The sequence below is a fragment of the Oncorhynchus clarkii genome, chromosome 3 (assembly GCF_045791955.1).
Source record: "Oncorhynchus clarkii lewisi isolate Uvic-CL-2024 chromosome 3, UVic_Ocla_1.0, whole genome shotgun sequence".
Lineage (NCBI taxonomy): Eukaryota > Metazoa > Chordata > Actinopteri > Salmoniformes > Salmonidae > Oncorhynchus > Oncorhynchus clarkii.
The window spans coordinates 83,199,202-83,224,579 of NC_092149.1; the positions used below are offsets into that span (position 1 = coordinate 83,199,202).

Below are 25,378 nucleotides of genomic sequence, written 5' to 3' on the forward strand. Positions count from 1 at the left end.
TTCAAGTGAGAGAAAATAAAATGGAACGTTTAGCCACATCAAGTCTATTCAATGTTGTTTGTTTGAAGTAGGCTGCAGTACAATAGCCTGTAATGATTAAAGTAACACAAAGGACAACCATTTTCCATTACAGGCTAGTCTATTTTCTGCCTAAATTACTTTGCCGAAAAAGTGTTTTTTCCAGCAGTTGTAGGCTAGCCTACAGCAGACAGACACCATCAATGATGGCCGCACATTACATTCAATTTAAGCCATGTATAGTTTCTATTTAAGCTAAGAGAAATATATTTAAACATTTCACACACATTACTATGAATGTTTATCTTTTAACAACGCTATGATTTAGGCCTAGTGTTAATGCAGGCTTTTTATCACCTAGTAGTGCAATTCAAGGCTGATTGGAGACGGAACGTTTGAAAGTATTAGAGGACTAATTTCAAGCTAAACGACATGGGGCGGTTTCCCATGAATAGTCCTGGAATAAAAAGCTCAATCGACAATCTCTATTTAAAGGGCTTTTTTTTAAAAGACTAGGACAATTCTTAATATGTGTCCGGGAAACTGCCCCTAAATTATGATAATAATAATACTAATAATAATACTAATACTAATGACAATATAATAAGAATATGTTTCTTGAAATAAGCTTACTTTGTTGAACCGTCTGGTGTTTTACTTTTTGCTGTTTTATAAGGAGACATAATTCCTGGCAACAAATGCATTATGATTATTATAAAACATTTCAGAACAGGACTAATTCACAATGGACGTGTTTTATTATTGGTACATTTGACAGTAATTTATCAGACGCTCTTTAACCAGAGCGACTTACATATGCCGAAAAACAAAACGGTCCAATCATCTGTCTTACAATATATTTATATAATCAAGCCGAATGTGTTTAAAAGTGTACTATTCAGAAACTTAAACCAATGTGTTGAGGAGAGTTTGTGTGTATTTTCCGATTCCTTGCTAGACTTGCTGACTGATAGCCTACCCAGGAAAGGCGCAAAAGCAATCACTACCGATTGTTTACGGCTAAATAGGGGGGATATTTTTAAGACTGAGGAACTCGCCGCTTCCTCTCTTCTCCCAAAGGCAGCACATTATCTGCAATACTGACACTATTCCATTACACTTCCTATTGTTTATTCAGGTAAAAGGACCAAACGTCTATATTGGTTTCATTTTTTTATTAGTTCACTTTACATTCTGTAGACTCATACAATTAAGATGATACTTTTTACATTTGCAACTTGTAAGCACAAGCGTCCGTTACTTTATAACATTCACATGTTTATTTCGATATTTTATTATTCCTCCTTAACCGTTCGTTCATCTTTCGTTTGAATTTATCATATGTTCTTTAGCCTAATCGTCGCCAAATAAACCTACATTCGACGGCGGGCATTCTATCCGCGTAGACTGGTCGGTAAAGTCTCACTTTCGCGGTGTGTTGATTCTAGTCCAGAGGATCGGAACCCCGGCACCGCAGGCGCATTCCACCCTGGTTCCAAATGATCTATCTCGTGAGACTACAGCCCATTTTATCAGCTAAACAAGCAGTGCAGTAAACAATTGTAGCCTTAAATACATCACTGACTAAAGTAAGCTATTCGAAAGTGTGAAAACGTCACACGTTTGGACAGACACATGTAATTTAGTTTGAAAATGTGTGTGGGTTGAAATGGCTCATCAAATCTGCGGCCATTACACTAATTACAGGTTACCTTGAGCTGACTCAATTTACTATAAAAGTACATTTTAGGTTCCATTAGGAGATTCTCCTAAAAAAACGGTGCGCATTTTGGTCTATAGGCCTAATATCTAGAAATCACATTGTTGTAGACTGGTGGTGGTAAGTTTGTAATAACTTAATGATAATAATGACAATAATTATAATAATAATTATAGCCTAATAATTAAATAAAGAATTCGAGTTAGAAAATAATCAAACACTGAAACCATAAACCAACGATTTGTGTTTTATAAATAGCCATATTGGTTGATGATAAATTACATAATTATCGATAATAAAGATTCAGATTCTCTCTTTGAATTACTTATTGGTCAATTTTGATCAAACATTTGCATAAAAGGCTATTAAAATAAATATTCGATTGTTCAAAACGTCCACTCACCTTTCTCCAAGCGAGCATCCGCTAGTGTGCGCTGTTGCCTTTTGCAAAAAAAGTTGCCTTCAACGCCTTGTCTTTTGAGGCGGTTGATGTGGGTCCCAATGTGGGACATTTCATATACATTCTAACGTAGGCCCTACAATATTACACACGTCGTGAATGTTGTGTGCATATTGTTTTGTGGAGTATTTTGATAATAATATAGGAATGTCATCAAGCAAATAAATAAAGTGTTCGCAAATGTGCGAGGTTACCTATTACAAATAAAGATCCGAGTCACTTTTTCCCTTCAAGTTAAATAAAGGTTCAATTTAAATGTTTTTAAAAAATCATCTGCTTAATATTCTTGACCTCATATCCCCTGGTTATTATACTTGACCTACATCGTGTTGCCTAAAGCGATGTTCTGAGAACACTATAGCCTAAGTGTCATGCATATTACACATTATTTTAAAGATCGTTTTTGAGATACAATTTATATCTTGGTCAATGCACTATTAATACAATATAACGTCATTTGACTGCTTTCTCCAATTCTATCCCATTCGCTAATACTGCTGCTTTGCAGTTGAACCAGTCGCCGAGTTGCCTCGTTTGATTGACAGGAGAATTCCTATTGACTTTCGGACAAGTGCCCAATGAGGAGCAACGTGGGCGGAGTCACTGTAAAACAAGCTCTGCCAAATATTCTGAATCCCGGTCAGTTGCAGTTACTTGCAATACAGGCTCTGCGCAGCATTCAAGCATTCAAGCATCGCTATACGTTTTCGCCAAAGCATTTCATTCGGATCTGCAGGATTCAAACCACAGCAGTTCATTTGTAACCGAAATGGACCCATAGTATGACTTTCATTTCACTTGATTTTTTATTTTATTTCATTGTCATATTTGATATTTATTTTTCTTCATCCGATATCATTGATTTTTCTACTCTCATCCACAATTGATTTGCAGCCAGTTTGCTCACGACCACCCAGCTCTAACGGGAATACTGTGTCTCGAGCCGATCTCTCTCTTTCTGTCTTTCCTGCTGTTATTCGAGAAGGAGGCTCGCGCACTTTGGATTGGTACCTTGCCTGGTTTTTACCAAGAACCGGACAAACGGGGGATTTATTCTTTGCATCTGCGCTCGTGGAAGTGGACAACGGCGGTGACAGGGTCGCCTTTCTGTTGTGAGGAATGTACCCTGTGCTCAGGTCGGCTCGCTGAGGGAGAATATTAACGCGCTATCTTCTTCTTCTCTCTGAATGAGACTGCTTTGCACCTTTGGTTTTGTATTCCCGAGGTGTTCGGGTAAAGGGACTAACTCGGCAGCAGGTTCTTTCTTGGAGATGCACTACATTTGATTGTTTTTACGCATTCACTATTTCGTCCCTTTTTTTTCTCTCTCTCTCTCCCCATTTTCAGATCGCGATATAGAGTTTAATTGCCTCAGTCATTCTCTTGGGCGTTTCACGTCTCTTTTTTTTGTTTTGTTTGTTGGACATATCATTTCGGATCGGATTGTGATCCTCCCGAAAGACCGTAATAATGGGGGACTCGATGTGGAGATATTATGTAGGAGTTTTGTTTATTGCGTGCAAGGTGATCTTGACCAGGGCGATAATTATGGACGCCATATATTGGAACACAACAAATACAAAGTAAGTGAAGCACGCGCCCACCACACTCATTCGTGTATATTGAATTCAATTTATTTTGGGTAAAGACATGATTTAGCGCAGTCCATGACCTTTGTAAATAAGGCTTGTCACGTTATCGTATAAACAAGGTGTCCAACTACATACCGGACATGATAGCTGTAATATTCCCTAAAGGTTAAATGCATAGAATAGCTCATTGACATACATTTTATGGAGTTTTTTGTTGTTGTTGTTGCGTTGAAGCGGTTTTGCGCCGGCGGCCACGCATCGGGCGAAGGTGGTAACGTACTGAGACGTACATAGGCGATACAAAATCTCTGTTGAAAGCGAAATGATGAATGCTAGTGCGTTATTTTGTAGTTTTCTATTATTTCGTAAGTGTTTACTGTAGATGTTTGAGTGGTCAGTTGTTTACAGAAAGTCTGCTTATAAAACACGACGTGTTCAGACAGACTTACTTAAACAATAAATAAAACATTCACGATCCACTTATTTGGTCAATAATATTCAGATATACTTCATCCAATTATGGGAAATCGTAATATTTCAATATTTTGAACACAAATGGAGACCTCTAACATACCCTTCCACGTATGTTTGTTTATTTTCGTCTCTTCCGCACACGTTTGAATAAATAACATTATACATGCACTTTGGTGTAGCCTATTAAACACACCCAAGACGTTTTACGCGAAATGTATTAGCCAATATGAAAATGCATGTATGACATCTTTTGTAATTGTACATTATTCACAGAAAGTTAGACCACAGGTCCTATTAGTTGACACTAGCTTTAGTGCGCTGTAAGGCTGTTCAGGCTGTAGTTGTTCTATCGACCAATGATTTTGTTTGGTAGGCCTATTCAACTTTATAATATACAGCATGGGGCCCTGTCTGAATTAGTACACCGAATTGATTTTAGCATCTGCATACAGTTTAAAAGGGTATAGTATGTGAAGAAGTATGATCGTATAATCACTACTGAATTAAAAACCTTTATTAGGTCAGTATATTTATTCCCTTTTCATTTGCGGTCTCATTTGCAACCATCAACTAACTCAAACCAGCGCCATGAAAATGAAGAGTTGAATTATGCATTAAACATCGCAACCTCAGACGAGGAATTTCAGGGGGGGTCAAACCCCAATGGTGTGGCTCTCCTCTTTGTGCCAATTTCCACATGGCGTAACTCGGATTTGCTTAATAATTTTACTTTTGGCTTTAATTCAACAAGGAGCTTGCATTCCCCAGCTACCCCTCCCCTCCTAAACAGGCCTGAATAAATACACATGAAACAAGTGGTATCGGGAATGTTATGACAGATAGACTAACAGGTGTCCATTGTAGATTTTACTTCGTGATTGATAATCATCAGCTTTATGGATGTGCGCTCTTCTCTCGTCAGATTACCTTCAGACATTCCAGATCTGACGGCGTTGACTTTATTGCTGTGGCATTTATCGTCGGAATTCATGAGAGGATTTCAGTTTTTGCTGTTGAGCTTGGATCCTACGGAACAGTTGCTATAACGCATGCGTATAGCGGTCTGACTTTTGCCTGTAGGCTTTTGTGGCTGTGGAATGGTGGTAGCAACAAGCGTTTGCATTTAGCAGGCAGATCGATGATTGGCAGAAGTCGTTGGCAATGAAACGTCTGTAAATATCTACCAAATGCGTATTTCTATTTATTTTAGACCCACAATTTACGGTACATCATTTGAAATCATTACATCAGCCTCGAGCGAGTGAGATGAAGATATGGAGATAAACGGAAGGACACTCATTAGATTATGGTTTGGCTGAAGGTGGGGGAGGCGAGGACTTGAGTGAGTCTGTAGCACGGTTGCGAGACGATTGATGCGGATACAACACGTCGCAATGACGCCTGCTTTGCATTAAGCAGTTGGTCACACACTCCAAGTGCAGTGTGACTTTATTTAAGCAAACTTTTAACCTCCGTCGTGACACATTGTTGTCGAATTGAGTGTAAAACACAACATCAATAAAAACATTCATTTCTGACATCATCAAATAATCAGTCAATTAATGAATTGGTGACCTATACCAAATCAAAGTTTACTTGTGACGTGCGCAGAATACAACAGGTGTAGTAGACCTTACCTAGCCTATGTGCCTTTCAAAGTCTATCTTAACTTTTTTTTGTTGGCCTAGTCCTCAAAAAATATAGAAATATGCTTGTAGAAATAACCTATATTTGATATATTTTAAACGGGAAAATTCTTAATTTATAGCAGTAAATGCATGCCTTTAAAATCGCTGTGTGTCATTTAGCGTGGTATGTTACTCTTCCTATTGAAAATAAAGTGTTCACCCTCGAAGCAAGCACGGGCGTTAACTAGGGGCCCACAAAGACAGCGGGCATTCCACGGAATTAGCTTGTGTGCACATTCTTTACGTTCTGTCTGGGTGACGAGTTCAAAGCTGATGATCAGGTGAGGTGATGTCATCATTCTGTTGTCATATAGACACTGTTGTGTAGACAGGAACATTTATGCCTACAGTACTTAAGTCCTATTGGGCCTTGTTTAAAATACAGCCTAAAATGCATGTTGAATGTCTAGTCTTATAAGACAACAGATCCGTAAAACATTTGACTGGATTGTAATTTCAAACTTTCAAATATGTAAGATTTTCAGGCTTACAGGCTTCCTAAAAGAGCGTAAACATGTTTGATTCTCATATGTTGAGTCTTTCTCGCTAGGAGTTTGAGTAGTGTTCTTCTTAACATTCAGGGAGGGGTGTTACAATGGGCCATGCTTTGCCTTGCCTTTTAGATTTGTGTGTAGGCTGAGAGAGTGGAAAAGGTTGGAGCCATGCACTCTGTGGTCTGTGTGTGTGTGTCTGTACTGTGTGTGTGTGTGTGTGTGTGTGTGTCTGTACTGTGTGTGTGTGTGTGTGTGTGTGTGTGTGTGTCTGTACTGTGTGTGTATCTGTAGTGTGTGTGCGTGTATATGCAGTGTGTGTGTGTATATGCAGTGTGTGTATATGTAGTGTGTGTATATGTAGTGTGTGTGTATATGTAGTGTGTATATATGCAGTGTGTGTGTGTATATGTAGTGTGTGTGTCTGTACTGTGTGTGTGTGTGTATATATGTAGTGTGTGTGTATATGTAGTGTGTGTGTATATGTAGTGTGTGTATATGTAGTGTGTGTATATGTAGTGTGTGTATATGTAGTGTGTGTATATGTAGTGTGTGTGTATATGTAGTGTGTATATATGTAGTGTGTGTATATGTAGTGTGTGTATATGTAGTGTGTGTGTATATGTAGTGTGTGTGTGTCCCATACATGCAGAGAAATCTCACACCATGGGCCCTCAGTGTTGTTTATGCTTTACAACTTTACTACCATACTACTTCACAGTTGTACTACTTTACTACCATACTACTTTACTCCCATAGTACTTTACTACTTTACTATCATACTACTTCACAGTTTTACTAATTTACTCCCATACTACTTTACTACCATACTACTTTACAACTTTACTACCATACTACTTTACTATCATTCTACTTTACAGTTTTACTACTTTACTACCATACTACTTTACTACCATACTACTTTACAGTTTTACTACTTTACTACCATACTACTTTACTACTTTACTATCATTCTACTTTACAGTTTTACTACTTTACTACCATACTACTTTACTACCATACTACTTTACTACCATACTACTTTACAGTGTTACTACTTTACTACTTTACTATCATACTACTTCACAGTTTTACTACTTTACTCCCATACTACTTTACTACTTTACTATCATACTACTTCACAGTTTTACTACTTTACTACCATACTACTTTACTATCATACTACTTTACAGTGCTACTACTTTACTACTTTACTATCATGCTACTTTACAGTGTTACTACTTTATTACCATACTACTTTACTACCATACTACTTTACTACTTTACTATCATACTACTTTACTATTATACTACTTGACTATCATACTACTTGACTACTTGACTACTTTACTATCATACTACTACGTAGTTTTACTACTTTACTACCATATTACTTTACAACTTTACTATCATACTACTTTACAGTTTTACTACTTTACTACCATACTACTTTACAGTTTTACTACTTTACTACCATACTACTTTACTACTTTACTATCAAGCATTTCGCTACACTCGCATTAACATCTGCTAACCATGTGTACGTGACAAATAACATTTGATTTGATTTGATGATTTGATTTCATACTACTTTACAGTTTTACTACCATACTACTTTACTACTTTACAGTTGTACTACTTTACGACCGATGCCTGAGCCTCCTCAGAAAGACCAGACCCCCAACTCCCCCATGCCCCCTTCCTCTAGTAATCCATTTTGTAGTTGGGCGCAAGAAACAAAAGGGAGGTCTGCTTTACACGGTTTATGTGAAGGAACAGTCCCTCTTCTCCAGTGCAGTTCATTAAGAGATTACATAGAACCCAGGGCCTTTGTGGGAGACGGGGGCACATCTATGCCTCCTTTTGTGAATAGGGGGAGGGAGAAGATGTAGATCCACTATGAATGAGTGACGAGGACAGGCTAAATGTTGTAATGTTGCCCTCGTCCCTCCATCCATCTTACCCACATCACCAAACTACCCAGGGGGTCCCCACTGATTTTCTCTCTCTCTCTCTCTCTCTCTCTCTCTCTCTCTCTCTCTCTCTCTCTCTCTCTCTCTCTCTCTCTCTCTCTCTCTCTCTCTCTCTCTCTCTCTCTCTCTCTCTCTCTCTCTCTCTCTCTCTCTGGAAAGAAAGGAACGTAAAGAAAATAAATCCCCTTATTTAACTTTAGCTCTCCGTCTAGCATGGAAGGGAGGGTGGGGTTAGAGCTGGGATTGAGGAGAGAAAATAGAAAGAGAAAGAAAGGGAGGTCAAAAAAGAGAGGGATTGAGGGGAGGAGAATGGAAACATCCCATGTTAACACAGTGTACTGAGAGGAAGGGTTCAATAGACATGTCTCCCATGACAACGCCCGGAAGAAAAGTTGACGATTAAGATCATCATTTATGAAAATCGGGAAGCAGGAAGTGAGTGCAGAAAGGATGGGCCTCTAGGAGTCGTGGGGTAATTATGGCTGGGCTGAGGAGGCATACATAGGCCTGGATTAGAGGACGAAAGTTGGGCCGAAGGTATATATAGAGAGAGAGCGAGGAGGAGAGAGGGAGAGATAGGGATAAAGAGAGTGAGTTGGAGAGAGAGAGCGAGGAGGAGAGAGGGAGAGATAGGGATAAAGAGAGTGAGGAGGAGAGAGAGGGAGAGATAGGGATAAAGAGAGAGAGAGTGAGGGGTAGAGAGGGAGAGATAGGGATAAAGAGAGCGAGAGAGTGAGGAGGAGAGAGGGAGAGATAGGGATAAAGAGAGAGAGAGTGAGGAGGAGAGAGGGATAAAGAGAGAGAGTGAGGAGGAGAGAGAGAGCGAGGAGGAGAGAGGGAGAGATAGGGATAAAGAGAGAGAGAGAAAGTGAGGAGGAGAGAGGGAGAGAGGGATAAAGAGAGAGAGAGAGTGAGGAGGATAGAGAGAGAGATAGGGATATAGAGAGAGAGTGAGGAGGAGAGAGAGAGCGAGGAGGAGAGAGGGAGAGATAGGGATAAAAGAGAGAGAGAGATAGTGTGAGGAGGAGAGAGGGAGAGAGGGATAAAGAGAGAGAGAGAGTGAGGAGGAGAGAGGGAGAGATAGGGATAAAGAGATAGAGCGAGGAGGAGAGAGGGAGAGAGGGATAAAGAGAGAGAGAGAGAGAGAGAGTGAGGAGGAGAGAGGAAGATATAGGGATAAAGAGAGAGAGAGAGTGAGGATGATAGAGAGAGATAGGGATAAAGAGAGAGAGAGAGAGTGAGGAGGAGAGAGGGAGAGAGAGAGATAAAGAGAGAGAGAGAGTGAGGAGGATAGAGAGAGATAGGGATAAAGAGAGAGAGAGAGTGAGGAGGAGAGAGGGAGATATAGGGATAAAGAGAGAGAGAGAGTGAGGAGGATAGAGAGAGATAGGGATAAAGAGAGAGAGAGAGAGTGAGGGGTAGAGGGAGAGAGAGGGATAAAGAGAGAGAGAGAGTGAGGAGGATAGAGAGAGATAGGGATAAAGAGAGAGAGAGAGAGAGCGAGGAGGAGAGAGGGAGAGGGATAAAGAGAGAGAGAGAGTGAGGAGGAGAGAGTGAGGAGGTAACAGCGTGGCAGAGTGGCTGGATTAACTCCTGCTAGCCCTTTTCTCTTCTCGTTGTCTCTTAGACTAATGCATCTCCATTTTGGGCTGATGATTGAAAGTCAGACACTGCAGTATACCCCCTCCTCCCACCTCCCTCTGTGTTGTGTTCCATCGCTCTATAGTCCGCTCCTTGGTTATCCTCCCTCTTTTCAGTGTTTTCTTACAACACTGGGGTAGAGGAGCAGCAGGCTTATGTTGTCGTTGTGGCGGGTCACATAAATAGCAAGCCAGGTTTTAGGAAAAACAGATAGAGAGAAGGAGAGATGGAATGCGGGGTTCAGGGAAACAGAGATGGAATGCAGAGTTCAGGGAAACAGAGATGGAATGCAGAGTTCAGGGAAACAGAGATAGGAAAGCAGGGTTCAGGGAAACAGAGAAGGAATGCTGGGTTCAGGTAAACAGAGATGGAATGCTGGGTTCAGGGAAACAGAGAAGGAATGCGGGGTTCAGGGAAACAGATATGGAATGCTGGGTTCAGGGAAACAGAGATGGAATGCGGGGTTCAGGGAAACAGAGATGGAATGCAGGGTTCAGGGAAACAGAGATGGAATGCTGGGTTCAGGGAAACAGAGATGGAATGCAGGGTTCAGGGAAACAGAGATGGAATGCAGGGTTCAGGGAAACAGAGGTGGAATGCAGGGTTCAGGGAAACAGAGAAGGAATGCGGGGTTAAGGGAAACAGATATGGAATGCTGGGTTCAGGGAAACAGAGATGGAATGCGGGGTTCAGGGAAACAGAGATGGAATGCAGGGTTCAGGGAAACAGAAATGGAATGCAGGGTTCAGGGAAACAGAGATGGAATGCGGGGTTCAGGGAAACAGAGATAGAATGCAGGGTTCAGGGAAACAGAGATGGAATGCAGGGTTCAGGGAAACAGAGATGGAATGCAGGGTTCAGGGAAACAGAGATGGAATGTGGGTGTTCAGGGAAACAGAGATGGAATGCGGGGTTCAGGGAAACAGAGATGGAATGCTGGGTTCAGGGAAATAGAGATAGAATGCGGGGTTCAGGGAAACAGAGGTGGAATGCTGGGTTCAGGGAAATAGAGATGGAATGCAGGGTTCAGGGAAACAGATGGAATGCGGGGTTCAGGGAAACAGAGATGGAATGCTGGGTTCAGGGAAACAGAGATGGAATGTGGGGTTCTGGGAAACAGAGATGGAATGCTGGGTTCAGGGAAACAGAGATGGAATGCAGGGTTCAGGGAATTAGAGATGGAATGCAGGGTTCAGGGAATTAGAGATGGAATGCAGGGTTCAGGGAATTAGAGATGGAATGCAGGGTTCAGGGAATTAGAGATGGAATGCAGGGTTCAGGGAATTAGAGATGGAATGCAGGGTTCAGGGAAACAGAGCTGGAATGCAGGGTTCAGGGAATTAGAGATGGAATGCAGGGTTCAGGGAAACAGAGATGGAATGCAGGGTTCAGGGAAACATAGATGGAATGTAGGGTTCAGGGAAACAGAGATGGAATGCTGGGTTCAGGGAAACAGAGATGGAATGCAGGGTTCAGGGAAACAGAGATGGAATGCAGGGTTCAGGGAAACAGAGATGGAATGCAGGGTTCAGGGAAATAGAGATGGAATGCTGGGTTCAGGGAAACAGAGATGGAATGCTGGGTTCAGGGAAACAGATGGAATGTGTGGTTCAGGGAAACAGAGATGGAATGCTGGGTTCAGGGAAACAGATGGAATGCGGGGTTCAGGGAAACAGAGACAGGAGGATCCAGTGTCAGAAAAAGAGAGAGAGGGAGTCCGAGACGGAGAGGGGAATAAGAGGTGAGAAAGACAGAGAAGAAAAAGAGAAATGCGTCCCCTAAAAAATGACTCCAAAGTTAAAAGGGAAAGAAAGGGGGGATCAGATAGATGAGGAAAACAGATGTGTGTGAGAGAGAGACAGCTGTAGTAGGAAGCCGTGGCCCTTCTCACCTCGGCCCCTAATGGAGTGTCTACAGTAGAGACACCTGACTGGTCTACAGTAGAGACACCTGACTGACTGGTCTACAGTAGAGACACCTGACTGACTGGTCTACAGTAGAGACACCTGACTGACTGGTCTACAATAGAGACACCTGACTGGTCTACAGTAGATACACCTGACTGACTGGTCTACAGTAGAGACACCTGACTGGTCTACAGTAGAGACACCTGACTGGTCTACAGTAGAGACACCTGACTGGTCTACAGTAGAGACACCTGGCTGACTGGTCTACAGTAGAGACACCTGACTGACTGGTCTACAGTAGATACACCTGACTGACTGGTCTACAGTAGAGACACCTGACTGGTCTACAGTAGAGACACCTGACCCCCCTCCTGACTTAATTTGTATTTAATTTTTATTTCACCTTTATTTAACCAGGTAGGCAAGTAGCACTCAGATAAGAGGGCATCCTCATCATCATCCTCATCCTCCTCCTCCTCATCATCCTCCTCCTCCCCCTCCTCCTCATCATCCTCATCATCCTCATCATCCTCCTCATCATCCTCCTCCCCCCCATCCTCATCATCCTCCTAATCCTCATCCCCATCCTCATCCTCATCCTCCTTTCCTCATCCTTCTCATCCTCCTCTCTTCATCCTCCTCATCCTCATCATCCTCCTCCTCCTTCTCATCCTCCTCGTCCTCCTCATCATCTTCCTCATCATCCTCCTCCTCCTCCCCCTCCTCATCATCATCCTCCTCCTCCCCTTCTCCTCATCCTCATCATCATCCTCCTCATCCTCATCATCCTCCTCATCCTCCTCATCCTCCTCATCATCATCATCGTCCTCCTCCTCCTCCTCCTCCTCCTCCTCCTCCTCCCCCTCCTCCTCCTCATCATCCTCCTCCCCCTCCTCCTCAGCCTTTTCAGTACAGGTATTTTTAGCAATTTTTTTGTTTATAGTCTTCACTATTTCAAACCCCCCACTATTCCGGATAGAACCTCTTGGGCTTCGAGGATAACATGGGAAACATTTCCTTCTTCATTGAAACACGGGACAGATCTGTTACCACCATGAATATGAGGTTGCGCCTCCGACTGTGTGTGGAGAGGAGAGGAGAGGAGAGGAGAGGAGAGGAGAGGAGAGGAGAGGAGAGGAGAGGAGAGGAGAGGCAGGCAGGGACTGCTGCAGGGCTTATCTAAGCTCCTGAACACTGATGCTTAGCAGTTAGTGGGAATATACCTCAGAGGGCAGGGGAAAGAAGCTACACAACTAGAAGTAGGCCTCTAGTAGGCCTCTAGGCATTGTGTGTGTGTGTGTGTGTGTGTGTGTGTGTGTGTGTGTGTGTGTGTGTGTGTGTGTGTGTGTGTGTGTGTGTGTGTGTGTGTGTGTGTGTGTGTGTGTGTGTCTGTGTGTGTCTGTGTCTGTGTGTGTGTGTGTGTGTGTGTGTGCGTGCGTGTGTGCGAGTGTTTGTGAAAATTTGCCTAAACATTGTGCTTTTTTTAAGCAAGATTTCCTAATTCATACCTGGGGCCGTGTTGCAGCCAGCAGCATACCACCCTGCATCCCACTGCTGGCTTGGTCAGTCCCTGGATGGGAGACCAGATGCTGCTGGAAGTGGTGGTGGAGGGACAGTAGGAGGCACTCATTCCTCTGGTCTAAAAAAATATCCCAATGCCCCAGGGCAGCGATTGGGGACACTGCCCTGTGTAGGGTGCTGTCTTTCAGAAGGGATGTTAAACAGGTGTCCCGACTTTCTTGTGGTATTTACATTTCCCATGACACTTATCGTAAGATTAGGGGTGTCAACCCCGGTGTCCTGGCTAAATTCCCAAGCTGTCCCTCATACCATCATGGCCAACTAATCATCCCCAGTTCCCAATTTGGCTCATTCATCCCCCCTCTGCTCCCCTGTAACTGTTCCCCAGGTTGTTGCTGTAAATTAAAATGTGTTCTCAGTCAACCTACATGGTAAAATACATCAAATAAAAGTTTCCCTGGCAGTATAAAGGAGTTACCTCGGTATAAAGGAGTTACCTCAGTATAAAGGAGTTACCTCAGTATAAAGGAGTTACCTCAGTATAAAGGAGTTACCTCAGTATAAAGGAGTTACCTCTGTATAAAGGAGTTACCTCTGTATAAAGGAGTTACCTCTGTATAAAGGAGTTACCTCTGTATAAAGGAGTTACCTCAGTATAAAGGAGTTACCTCAGTATAAAGGAGTTACCTCAGTATAAAGGAGTTACCTCAGTATAAAGGAGTTACCTCAGTATAAAGGAGTTACCTCAGTATAAAGGAGTTACCTCAGTATAAAGGAGTTACCTCGGTATAAAGGAGTTACCTCAGTATAAAGGAGTTACCTCGGTATAAAGGAGTTACCTCGGTATAAAGGAGTTACCTCAGTATAAAGGAGTTACCTCAGTATAAAGGAGTTACCTCGGTATAAAGGAGTTACCTCGGTATAAAGGAGTTACCTCGGTATAAAGGAGTTACCTCGGTATAAAGGAGTTACCTCGGTATAAAGGAGTTACCTCAGTATAAAGGAGTTACCTCAGTATAAAGGAGTTACCTCAGTATAAAGGAGTTACCTCGGTATAAAGGAGTTACCTCAGTATAAAGGAGTTACCTCAGTATAAAGGAGTTACCTCAGTATAAAGGAGTTACCTCTGTATAAAGGAGTTACCTCTGTATAAAGGAGTTACCTCAGTATAAAGGAGTTACCTCAGTATAAAGGAGTTACCTCAGTATAAAGGAGTTACCTCAGTATAAAGGAGTTACCTCTGTATAAAGGAGTTACCTCTGTATAAAGGAGTTACCTCAGTATAAAGGAGTTACCTCAGTATAAAGGAGTTACCTCTGTATAAAGGAGTTACCTCAGTATAAAGGAGTTACCTCAGTATAAAGGAGTTACCTCAGTATAAAGGAGTTACCTCAGTATAAAGGAGTTACCTCAGTATAAAGGAGTTACCTCAGTATAAAGGAGTTAGTATAAAGGAGTTACCTCAGTATAAAGGAGTTACCTCAGTATAAAGGAGTTACCTCAGTATAAAGGAGTTACCTCAGTATAAAGGAGTTACCTCAGTATAAAGGAGTTACCTCAGTATAAAGGAGTTACCTCGGTATAAAGGAGTTACCTCAGTATAAAGGAGTTACCTCAGTATAAAGGAGTTACCTCAGTATAAAGGAGTTACCTCAGTATAAAGGAGTTACCTCAGTATAAAGGAGTTACCTCAGTATAAAGGAGTTACCTCAGTATAAAGGAGTTACCTCAGTATAAAGGAGTTACCTCGGTATAAAGGAGTTACCTCAGTATAAAGGAGTTACCTCAGTATAAAGGAGTTACCTCAGTATAAAGGAGTTACCTCGGTATAAAGGAGTTACCTCAGTATAAAGGAGTTACCTCGGTATAAAGGAGTTACCTCAGTATAAAGGAGTTACCTCAGTATAAAGGAGTTACCTCAGTATAAAGGAGTTACCTCGGTATAAAGGAGTTACCTGTATAAAGGAGTTACCTCAGTATAAAGGAGTTACCTCAGTATAAAGGAGTTACCTCAGTATAAAGGAGTTACCTCGGTATAAAGGAGTTACCTCTGTATAAAGGAGTTACCTCAGTATAAAGGAGTTACCTCAGTATAAAGGAGTTACCTCAGTATAAAGGTATAAAGGAGTTAGTATAAAGGAGTTACCTCAGTATAAAGGAGTTACCTCAGTATAAAGGAGTTACCTCAGTATAAAGGAGTTACCTCAGTATAAAGGAGTTACCTCAGTATAAAGGAGTTACCTCGGTATAAAGGAGTTACCTCAGTATAAAGGAGTTACCTCAGTATAAAGGAGTTACCTCAGTATAAAGGAGTTACCTCAGTATAAAGGAGTTACCTCGGTATAAAGGAGTTACCTCGGTATAAAGGAGTTATCTCGGTATAAAGGAGTTACCTCAGTATAAAGGAGTTACCTCTGTATAAAGGAGTTACCTCAGTATAAAGGAGTTACCTCAGTATAAAGGAGTTACCTCAGTATAAAGGAGTTACCTCAGTATAAAGGAGTTACCTCAGTATAAAGGAGTTACCTCAGTATAAAGGAGTTACCTCGGTATAAAGGAGTTACCTCGGTATAAAGGAGTTACCTCTGTATAAAGGAGTTACCTCAGTATAAAGGAGTTACCTCAGTATAAAGGAGTTACCTCAGTATAAAGGAGTTACCTCAGTATAAAGGAGTTACCTCGGTATAAAGGAGATACCTCGATATAAAGGAGTTACCTCGATATAAAGGAGTTACCTCGGTATAAAGGAGTTACCTCGGTATAAAGGAGTTACCTCAGTATAAAGGAGTTACCTCAGTATAAAGGAGTTACCTCAGTATAAAGGAGTTACCTCAGTATTGTGTGTTACCTCAGTATAAAGGAGTTACCTCGGTATAAAGGAGTTACCTCGGTATAAAGGAGTTACCTTTGTATAAAGGAGTTACCTCTGTATAAAGGAGTTACCTCAGTATAAAGGAGTTACCTCAGTATAAAGGTGTTACCTCAGTATAAAGGAGTTACCTCAGTATAAAGGAGTTACCTCAGTATAAAGGAGTTACCTCAGTATTGTCACGACTTCTGCCGAAGTTGTTGCCTCTCCTTGTTCGGGCGGTGCTCGGCGTTCGACGTCACCGGTCTTCTAGCCATCATCGATCCATTTTTCATTTTCCATTGGTTTTGTCTTGTCTTCCCACACACCTGTTTTCAATCCCATTCATTACCTGTTGTGTATTTAACCCTCTGTTTCCCCTCATGTCTTTGTCAGAGATTGTTTATTGTCAGTGTAGTGTTTTTTGTATAGGTGCGCGACGGGTATTCGTACCCATATTTGTTTATTATTCATTTTTCTTATTAGTGTTATGGAGCATGTTACTTGGACATATATTAAAATACTCAATTATACACTCCGTTTGACTATCCTGCGCCTGACTTCCCTGCCACCTATACACATATTTCTGATAAGTATAAAGGAGTTACCTCTGTATAAAGGAGTTACCTCTGTATAAAGGAGTTACCTCTGTATAAAGGAGTTACCTCAGTATAAAGGAGTTACCTCTGTATAAAGGAGTTACCTCTGTATAAAGGAGTTACCTCAGTATAAAGGAGTTACCTCAGTATAAAGGAGTTACCTCAGTATAAAGGAGTTACCTCTGTATAAAGGAGTTACCCAGTATAAAGGAGTTCTGTATAAAGGAGTTACCTCAGTATAAAGGAGTTACCTCAGTATAAAGGAGTTACCTCTGTATAAAGGAGTTACCTCAGTATAAAGGAGTTACCTCAGTATAAAGGAGTTACCTCTGTATAAAGGAGTTACCTCAGTATAAAGGAGTTACCTCAGTATAAAGGAGTTACCTCTGTATAAAGGAGTTAGTATAAAGGAGTTACCTCAGTATAAAGGAGTTACCTCAGTATAAAGGAGTTACCTCTGTATAAAGGAGTTACCTCTGTATAAAGGAGTTACCTCAGTATTGTGTGTTACCTCTGTATAAAGGAGTTACCTCAGTATTGTGTGTTACCTCTGTATAAAGGAGTTACCTCAGTATTGTGTGTTACCTCTTATCCCGAATCTGTTTAATTACGCATTCCTTCCTTCACAGCCAGGTTGGTGTTAAATCACTTCTTTGACTTTGTCCTGAAATATTGTGGCCACTTCTGCCAAAACAACCGCTATATACCGTCATTACCATTCATCATCGCCCGGATTGATGAAGCTAATTAGTAATTAACTCGTCAATAATTAAATTGACGTTTGTCTTTTTTATTGGGAGGAGAACATTTCTTCATGTTGCACAATACTGAATACCTAATGAATGAGATGTCATCTGACAATGAATGAGATGTTGAACGTATCTAACTGGTTCTCTCTCTTCCCCATCTCCTCTCCTCTTCTCTCTCTTCCCCATCTCCTCTCCTCTCCTCCCCTCTTCTCTCTCTTCCCCATCTCCTCTCCTCTCCTCTTCTCCATCTCCTCTCCTCCCCTCTTCTCTCTATTCCCCCTCTCCTCTCCTCCCCTCTTCTCACTCTCCCCCCTCCTCTCCTCCCCTCTTCTCTCTTCTCTCTCTCCCCCCATCTCCTCTCCTCTCCTCCCCTCTTCTCTCTCTCCCCCCTCTCCTCTCCTCCCCTCTTCTCTCTCTTCCCCATCTCCTCTCCTCTCCTCTTCTCCATCTCCTCTCCTCCCCTCTTCTCTCTCTTCCCCCTCTCCTCTCCTCCCCTCTTCTCTCTCTCCCCCCATCTCCTCTCCTCTCCTCCCCTCTTCTCTCTCTCCCCCTCTCCTCTTCTCCCCTCTTCTCTCTCTTCCCCCTCTCCTCTCTTCCCCAACCTCTCTCTCTCAGATTCGTGCCAGGACAGGGCTTGGTGTTGTACCCTCAGATAGGGGATAAGTTGGACATAGTCTGCCCACGTGTGGACGGAGTAGCTGATGGGGTGGAGTATTACAAGATTCACATGGTTCCCAGGGAGCAGCTGGAGAGCTGCACCATCACCAAGGCTGACACGCCGCTGCTCAACTGTGTGAAGCCTGACCAGGATGTCAAGTTCACCCTGAAGTTTCAGGAGTTCAGCCCCAACCTGTGGGGCCTGGAGTTCTTCAGAGGACAAGACTACTACATCATCTGTGAGTAGTAAAGACACACGTAGCATAGATTACTGCACTATCTTTATTATTTTGGCCAATCATGTGCACTCTCTTGTGTTTGATAGCCAATCACACTCAGGTATTGCTTGTTGCTGGCAGTTGGTTTCCTGTTCTTGTGTGATCATGGCTAGGGTGTCTCTATATTAGGGTGTCTTTATATTAGGGTGTCTTTATATTAGGGTGTCTTTATATTAGGGTGTCTTTATATTAGGGTGTCTTTATATTAGAGTGTCTTTAGTGTGTCTTTGTATCAAGGTGTCTTTATATTAGGGTGTCTTTATACTAGGGTGTCTTTATACTAGGGTGTCTTTATATTAGGGTGTCTTTATACTAGGGTGTCTTTGTATCAAGGTGTCTTTATATTAGGGTGTCTTTATATTAGGGTGTCTTTATACTAGGGTGTCTTTATATTAGGGTGTCTTTATATTAGAGTGTATTTAGTGTGTCTTTGTATCAGGGTGTCTTTATATTAGAGTGTCTTTACTGTGTCTTTGTACCAGGGTGTCTGTATATTAGTGTGTCTTTGTACCAGGGTGTCTTTATATTAAGGTGTCTTTAGTGTGTCTTTGTACGAGGGTGTCTGCATACTTGTGTAACTTTAGAGTGTCTTTGTACTTTATGTGATGTTGTGATGGCCCCCTGGTTTAAAAAAAATGGCTGTTGGAATAAACCATCTGTGTGGTAGTGACGGGGGGTGGCGTGGAGTGGGCAGTACCATCTGGGAGGCTCTACCACTGCCATCTGTGAGCTGTCAGACTTGGGGAGGGCCATCTTTCTGACTGACTGGAGAGGAGGAGAGGAGCAGAGGAGGAGAAAGGGGGAGAAGGAGAGGAGGATAAGAGGAGAGGGGGAGAGGAGAGGAGGAGAGGAGAGGAGGAGAGGAGGAGAAAGGGGGAGAGGAGAGGGGGAGAGGAGAGGAGGAGAAAGGGGGAGAGGAGAGGAGGAGAGGAGGAGAAAGGGGCAGAGGGGAGGAGGAGAAAGGGGGAGAGGAGAGGGGGAGAGAAGAGGAGGATAGGAGGAGAAAGGGGGAGAGGAGAGGGGGAGAGGAGAGAAGAGGAGAGGAGGAGAAAGGGGGAGAGGAGAGGAGGAGAGGAGAGGAAGAGAAAGGGGGAGAGGAGAGGAGGAGAAAGGGGGAGAGGAGAGGAGGAGAGGAGGATATGAGGAGAAAGGGGGGGAGGAGAGGAGGAGAAAGGGGGAGAGGAGAGGAGGAGAAAGGGGGAGAGGAGAGGAGGAGGATAGGAGAGGAGAGGAGGATAGGAGGAGAAAGGGGAAGGGGGAGGAGGAGAGGATAGGAGGAGAAAGGGGGAGAGGATGATAGGAGGAGAGGGGGAGAGGAGAGGAGGAGAGGAGAGGAGGAGAGGAGAGGAGGAGAAAGGGGGAGAGGAGAGGAGGAGAAAGGGGGAGAGGAGAGGAGGAGGATAGGAGAGGAGAGGAGGATAGGAGGAGAAAGGGGAAGGGGGAGGAGGAGAGGATAGGAGGAGAAAGGGGGAGAGGAGGAGAGGAGGAGAAAGGGGGAGAGGAGAGGAGGAGAAAGCGGGAGAGGAGAGGAGGAGAGGAGGAGAAAGGGGGAGAGGAGGAAAGCTGGAGAAAGGGGAAGGGGGAGGAGGATAGGAGGACAAAGGGGGAGAGGAGGAGAGGAGGATAAAGGGGAGAGGAGGAGAGGAGCAGAAAGGGGGAGAGGATGGGAGGAGGAGAAAGGGGGCGAGGATGGGAGGAGGAGAGGAAAGGAGGAGAGGAGGAGATGATGGGACGGAATGAAAGGAGAGCCTACTTAGGAAAATACAGTGAGCAAAGTCCCTTGAATTTCTTCCAGAATAGGTATTGTAAGCTAGCCATGCCTGTAGGGGTGGCTGGTAAATGTAGTTTTAATAGTGAACTAGCCTTTACATACCTACAAATGAGTTGATTTCTGTAACAGCAGGCTGAACGTCTCACTATGATAATGAACTGTAATGGACCTGATGAGCTGTGTCTCTCACGCACGCACGCACACACACACACACAGCTATCCTATCGTACATCCAGCCTCTGTCAACAAAGTTCTCTCTCTCTCTCTCTCCCCCTCTCTCTCTCTCTCTCTCTCGATTAAATTCAAGGGGCTTTATTGGCATGGTAAACATGTGTTAACATTGCCAAAGCAAGTGAGGTAGAAGAGTGAAATAAACTCTATCTCTCTATCATTTCTCTCTCTCTCTCTCTGTCTACACCTCTGTATTACACACTCTCTCAGAATATAATTTGACACACTAATTTCTCCCCTCAAACACTAGCACACTCAGTCAGGTCTGCAAGCCCATTAATTAGAGAGAAGAATGGAGGAAAAGAGAGATAGAGTGAGTGATAGAGAGAGAAAGAGAGATTTTGTGTGAGAGAGATAGAGAGAGTGAATGATAGAGAGAGTGAGTGATAGAGAGATAGAGAGAGTGAGTGATAGAGAGATAGAGAGAGTGAGTGATAGAGAGAGTGAGTGATAGAGAGATAGAGAGAGTGAGTGATAGAGAGAGTGAGTGATAGAGAGAGTGAGTCATAGAGAGAGAGAGAGTGAGTGATAGAGAGAGAGAGAGTGAGTGATAGAGAGAGAGAGAGTTGGTGATAGAGAGAGAGAGTGATAGAGAGAGTGAGTGATAGAGAGAGTGAGTGATAGAGAGATAGAGAGAGTGAGTGATAGAGAGAGTGAGTGATAGAGAGAGTGAGTGATAGAGAGATAGAGAGAGTGAGTGATAGAGAGAGAAAGAGAGAGAGTGAGTGATAGAGAGAGTGAGTGATAGAGAGAGTGAGTGAGTGATAGCGAGAGTGAGTGATAGATAGATAGAGAGAGAGAGTGAGTGATAGAGAGAGTGAGTGATAGAAAGAGTGAGTGATAGAGAGAGTGTGATAGAGTGATAGAGAGAGAAAGAGAGAGAGTGAGTGAGTGAGTGAGTGATAGAGAGAGTGAGTGATAGAGTGATAGAGAGAGTGAGTGATAGAGAGAGAAGTTACATTCCAATTTTCTTTTTAGAAAAAATCCCCGGAGAAATTCACATTTTTGCAGAACTTGCAGATTCACATGATGGTGCCTTCGCTCCCTCTCCTGTTCTTCTTTTTATTTATTACCCAAATGCTAAAGCGAGCGAGGGTTCACGTTTCTTTTAATTGCCCCTTGTTCAGTGGCATGATAGCTAGAACAGTGGCCTGCAGCTGGAACAGCAAGAAGACAAGGGAGAACTGCAGTGCAGTGTGTATATACAGTACATAGGTAGAAAACAGAGCATCCATTTTATATAGCCAAGGAGGGAGGGAGGGAGGGAGAGAGAGAGAGAGAGAGAGAGAGAGAGAGAGAGAGAGAGAGAGAGAGAGAGAGAGAGAGAGAGAGAGAGAGAGAGAGAGAGAGAGAGAGAGAGAGAGAGAGAGAGAGAGAGAGAGAGAGAGAGAGAGAGAGAGAGAGAGAGAGAGAGAGAGAGAGAGAGAGAGAGAGAGAAAGGGAGAGAGAGAGAGAGGGAGAGAGAGAGGGAGAGAGAGAGAGAGAGAGAGAGAGAGAGAGAGAGAAACAGAGAGAGAAACAGAGAGAGAAACAAAGATAATTACTTGACACATTGGAAACAATTAACCAAAAAACAAAAGCAAACTAGAATGCTATTTGGCCCTAAACAGAGAGTACATAGTCGCAGAATACTTGACCCCTGACCCCAAATTAAGGAAAGCTTTGACTATGTACAGACTCAGTGACCATAGCCTTGCTATTGAGAAAGGCCGCTGTATGGAAACCTGGCTCTCAAGAGAAGACAGGCTATTTGCACACTGCCCACAAAATGAGATGGAAACTGAGCTGCGCTTCCTAACCTCCTGCCTAACGTATGACCATATTAGAGACATATATTTTCCTCAGATTACACAGACCTACAAAGAATTCCCTAGCTGGGTTGAGCTCAGACACAGACTCTATGGGAATGTCCCTCGAGCCAGTATTCAAACAGCTCTTTGATTTGACTCACAAATAATGTAATAGATTCAAACACATCAAAACCCACCTCTCTTTAGTTTAAATGTGAGTCTCTTTATTAGTTGTTGGTTGTGTGTGTGTGTGTGTGTCTGTGTGTGTGCTACGTGTCTGTGTGTGTGTGCTACCTTTGTGTGTATGTGTGTGTATTTGTGTGTGTGTGTGCGTGTTACGTGTGTTTGTATGTGTGTGTGTCTGTGCTACGTGTCTGTGTGTGTGTGTGTTACCTTTGTGTGCACGTGTGTGTATTTGCGTGTTTGTGTGTGTGTGTGCCTTTTATAGCTGACTTTTACACAATGCTGCTCCGGTTGGAGGCAGATGAGTTTGATGTGATTGTGGTAGGCAGCGTGGCAGCCGGGAACTTAGTGAGGGAGATGATTACATGAAGAGGGACAGAGGGAAGAGAGGGGATTAGAGAGAGAGAGAGAGAGAGAGAGAGAGAGAGAGAGAGAGAGAGAGAGAGAGAGAGAGAGAGAGAGAGAGAGAGAGAGAGAGAGAGAGAGAGAGAGAGAGAGAGAGAGAGAGAGAGAGAGAGAGAGAGAGAGAGAGAGAGAGAGAGAGAGAGAGAGAGAGAGAGAGAGAGGGAGAGACAGAGAGAGAGAGAGAGAGAGAGAGAGACAGAGAGAGAGAGACAGAGAGAGAGAGAGACATTTGTAATGTCTTTACTGTTTTGAAACCTCTGTATGTGTAATGTTTACTGTTAATTTTTGTTGTTTTTCACTTTATATATTCACTTTATATATTATCTACCTCACTTGCTTTGGCAATGTTAACACATGTTTCCCATGCCAATAAAGCCCTTGAATTGAATTGAATTGAGAGAGACAGAGAGAGACAGAGAGAGAGACAGAGAGAGAGAGACAGAGAGAGAGAGAGAGAGAGAGAGAGAGAGAGAGAGAGAGAGAGAGAGAGAGAGAGAGAGAGAGAGAGAGAGAGAGAGAGAGAGAGAGAGAGAGAACAAATATTTGGTATGAGGGGAATTCCTACTTTCACCACCAGCTCCATCCTCTCCACCATTGGACAATAGGACACAGACCGGGATACTACCTGTAAAATGAAGGTGAATTAATGCTGAAGGTTCCCGCTTGGTAGTGAATTAATTTCAATATAAATGAAATGGGATGGGGGAGTCAGGTGGGGTGAGGGTGGGTTGGTATGTATGTTGGGTGTCTTGCTCCAGCCTGTTCTGGAGGGTGGGTGGTGGGGGGGGGGGGGGGCACTAACCAACCCACGACCCCACCACCATGACGATGGCCTAATGCTCCACAGCAACGAGAGGAAAATGATCTCAATGCTGCATCTCTCTCTCTCTCTCTCTCTCTCTCTCTCTCTCTCTCTCTCTCTCTCTCTCTCTCTCTCTCTCTCTCTCTCTCTCTCTCTCTCTCTCTCTCTCTCTCTCTCTAGTTCTGTTTTGATGGCCCCTCATTGGCTCAAGGTGGTGGGTTAATTATACACACACACACACACACACACACACACACACACACACACACACACACACACACACACACACACACACACACACACACACACACACACACACGGCCAGAGGGTTTGTTACCAAGAGGGAATTTAGTGACGTGCTGAAGGTCAGGATTCCTCGGTTCCTTGGTCTTGATTGAGAAACACACAATTCAATTGAACGTCGCTCATTAAAGAGGCAGGATCTTCATTCAGTCTCCTGATTGGATAAACACTGGTAAATGGAGTTAAGGGGCTGAATGGTTAGCGATAGCCTCTGGAGTATCCTGGACTGTGCTTTGAGGCGAGGGCGAGTTGGTTCTAGTCTGCTGGAGAGATGAGGAGAGTTTACGACAGTGCTAACTCTGTTGGTAACTGTCTCAAACACAAGAAAACCTTTAAAAACCAGTCAACTCTTGGCTGTGTGTTGTACGTTTGTTTTGGCGTTTGTACTGCTATGTTTGAGAGCATGTGTGTGTGTGTGTGTGTGTGTGTGTGTGTGTGTGTGTGTGTGTGTGTGTGTGTGTGTGTTTGTGTGTTTGTGTATGATGTATGTGTGACGTGTGTGTCCCCTAAATTGGTGTGTGTGTGTGTGTGTGTGTGTGTGTGTGTGTGTGTGTGTGCGAGAGCTGCCTCTTCTATCCACTGAGGTGATTTGTCATTTTCAAGGTGATTTCTCTTGATCTGTTCTCTCCCTCTGTTGTGTGTGTGTGTGTGTGTGTGTGTGTGTGTGTGTGTGTGTGTGTGTGGTGTTGGTGTGTGTTTGAGTGTGTTCTGTGTGTGGGTGCCTGTGTGTTTATTTTGTGTGTGTGTGTGTGTGTGTGGTGACTTTGTGGTTTAACGCAGAATGTTCTGGAAGTGCTCTGAAAGGAAGTAGCTCCAGCCAACAGCCACTCTGAGTGAGAGCTATAAGATTTAGCTGACAAAATGGGCTCTGAAATCCACAAGGACATTTGAGTGAATGTGGCCTGAAGGAAAAGTGACACGTCGCATAAAAGGTTCTGTATCGCTCTCTTTCTTAAATCCCCTCTCTGTCTGTCTGTCTGTCTGTCTGTCTGTCTGTCTGTCTGTCTGTCTGTCTGTCTGTCTGTCTCTCTCTCTCTGTCTCTCTCTCTCTCTCTCTCTCTCTCTCTCCCTCTCTCTCTCTCTCCATCCCTCACTCTTTTTTCTTTCTCTTGGTCGAGCATGAGCCAAACGTCTCTCTCATCTTTTGGCTTCATGGGATAATCAGTCTTTTTCATTCCCTGTCTCACTTATCTTCTCTGTAAGGTGCTAGTGGTGGAAGTAAATCCATTTGTGAGTGCCATGTATGAGCAAAGTCTATCCTCCCTGAGGTTCCTTTA

The 25,378-nt window shown here is 43.2% G+C and overlaps 1 protein-coding gene and 1 pseudogene across 1 annotated transcript in view; one reads left to right on the forward strand and one right to left on the reverse strand.

The window, feature by feature from the left end:
- The first annotated feature begins 2,886 nt into the window (after positions 1–2,886).
- Positions 2,887–25,378, forward strand: part of LOC139405525 (ephrin-B2a-like) — a 34,102-nt gene continuing 11,610 nt past the window's right edge. The window contains exons 1-2 of the mRNA XM_071147931.1: positions 2,887–3,781; positions 18,297–18,577. Coding sequence (XP_071004032.1) covers positions 3,669–3,781; positions 18,297–18,577 — 394 coding nt within the window. The 5' untranslated portion in view covers positions 2,887–3,668. The remainder of the gene's footprint in view (positions 3,782–18,296; positions 18,578–25,378) is intronic.
- On the reverse strand, positions 11,138–13,511 carry LOC139405566 (uncharacterized; annotated as a pseudogene).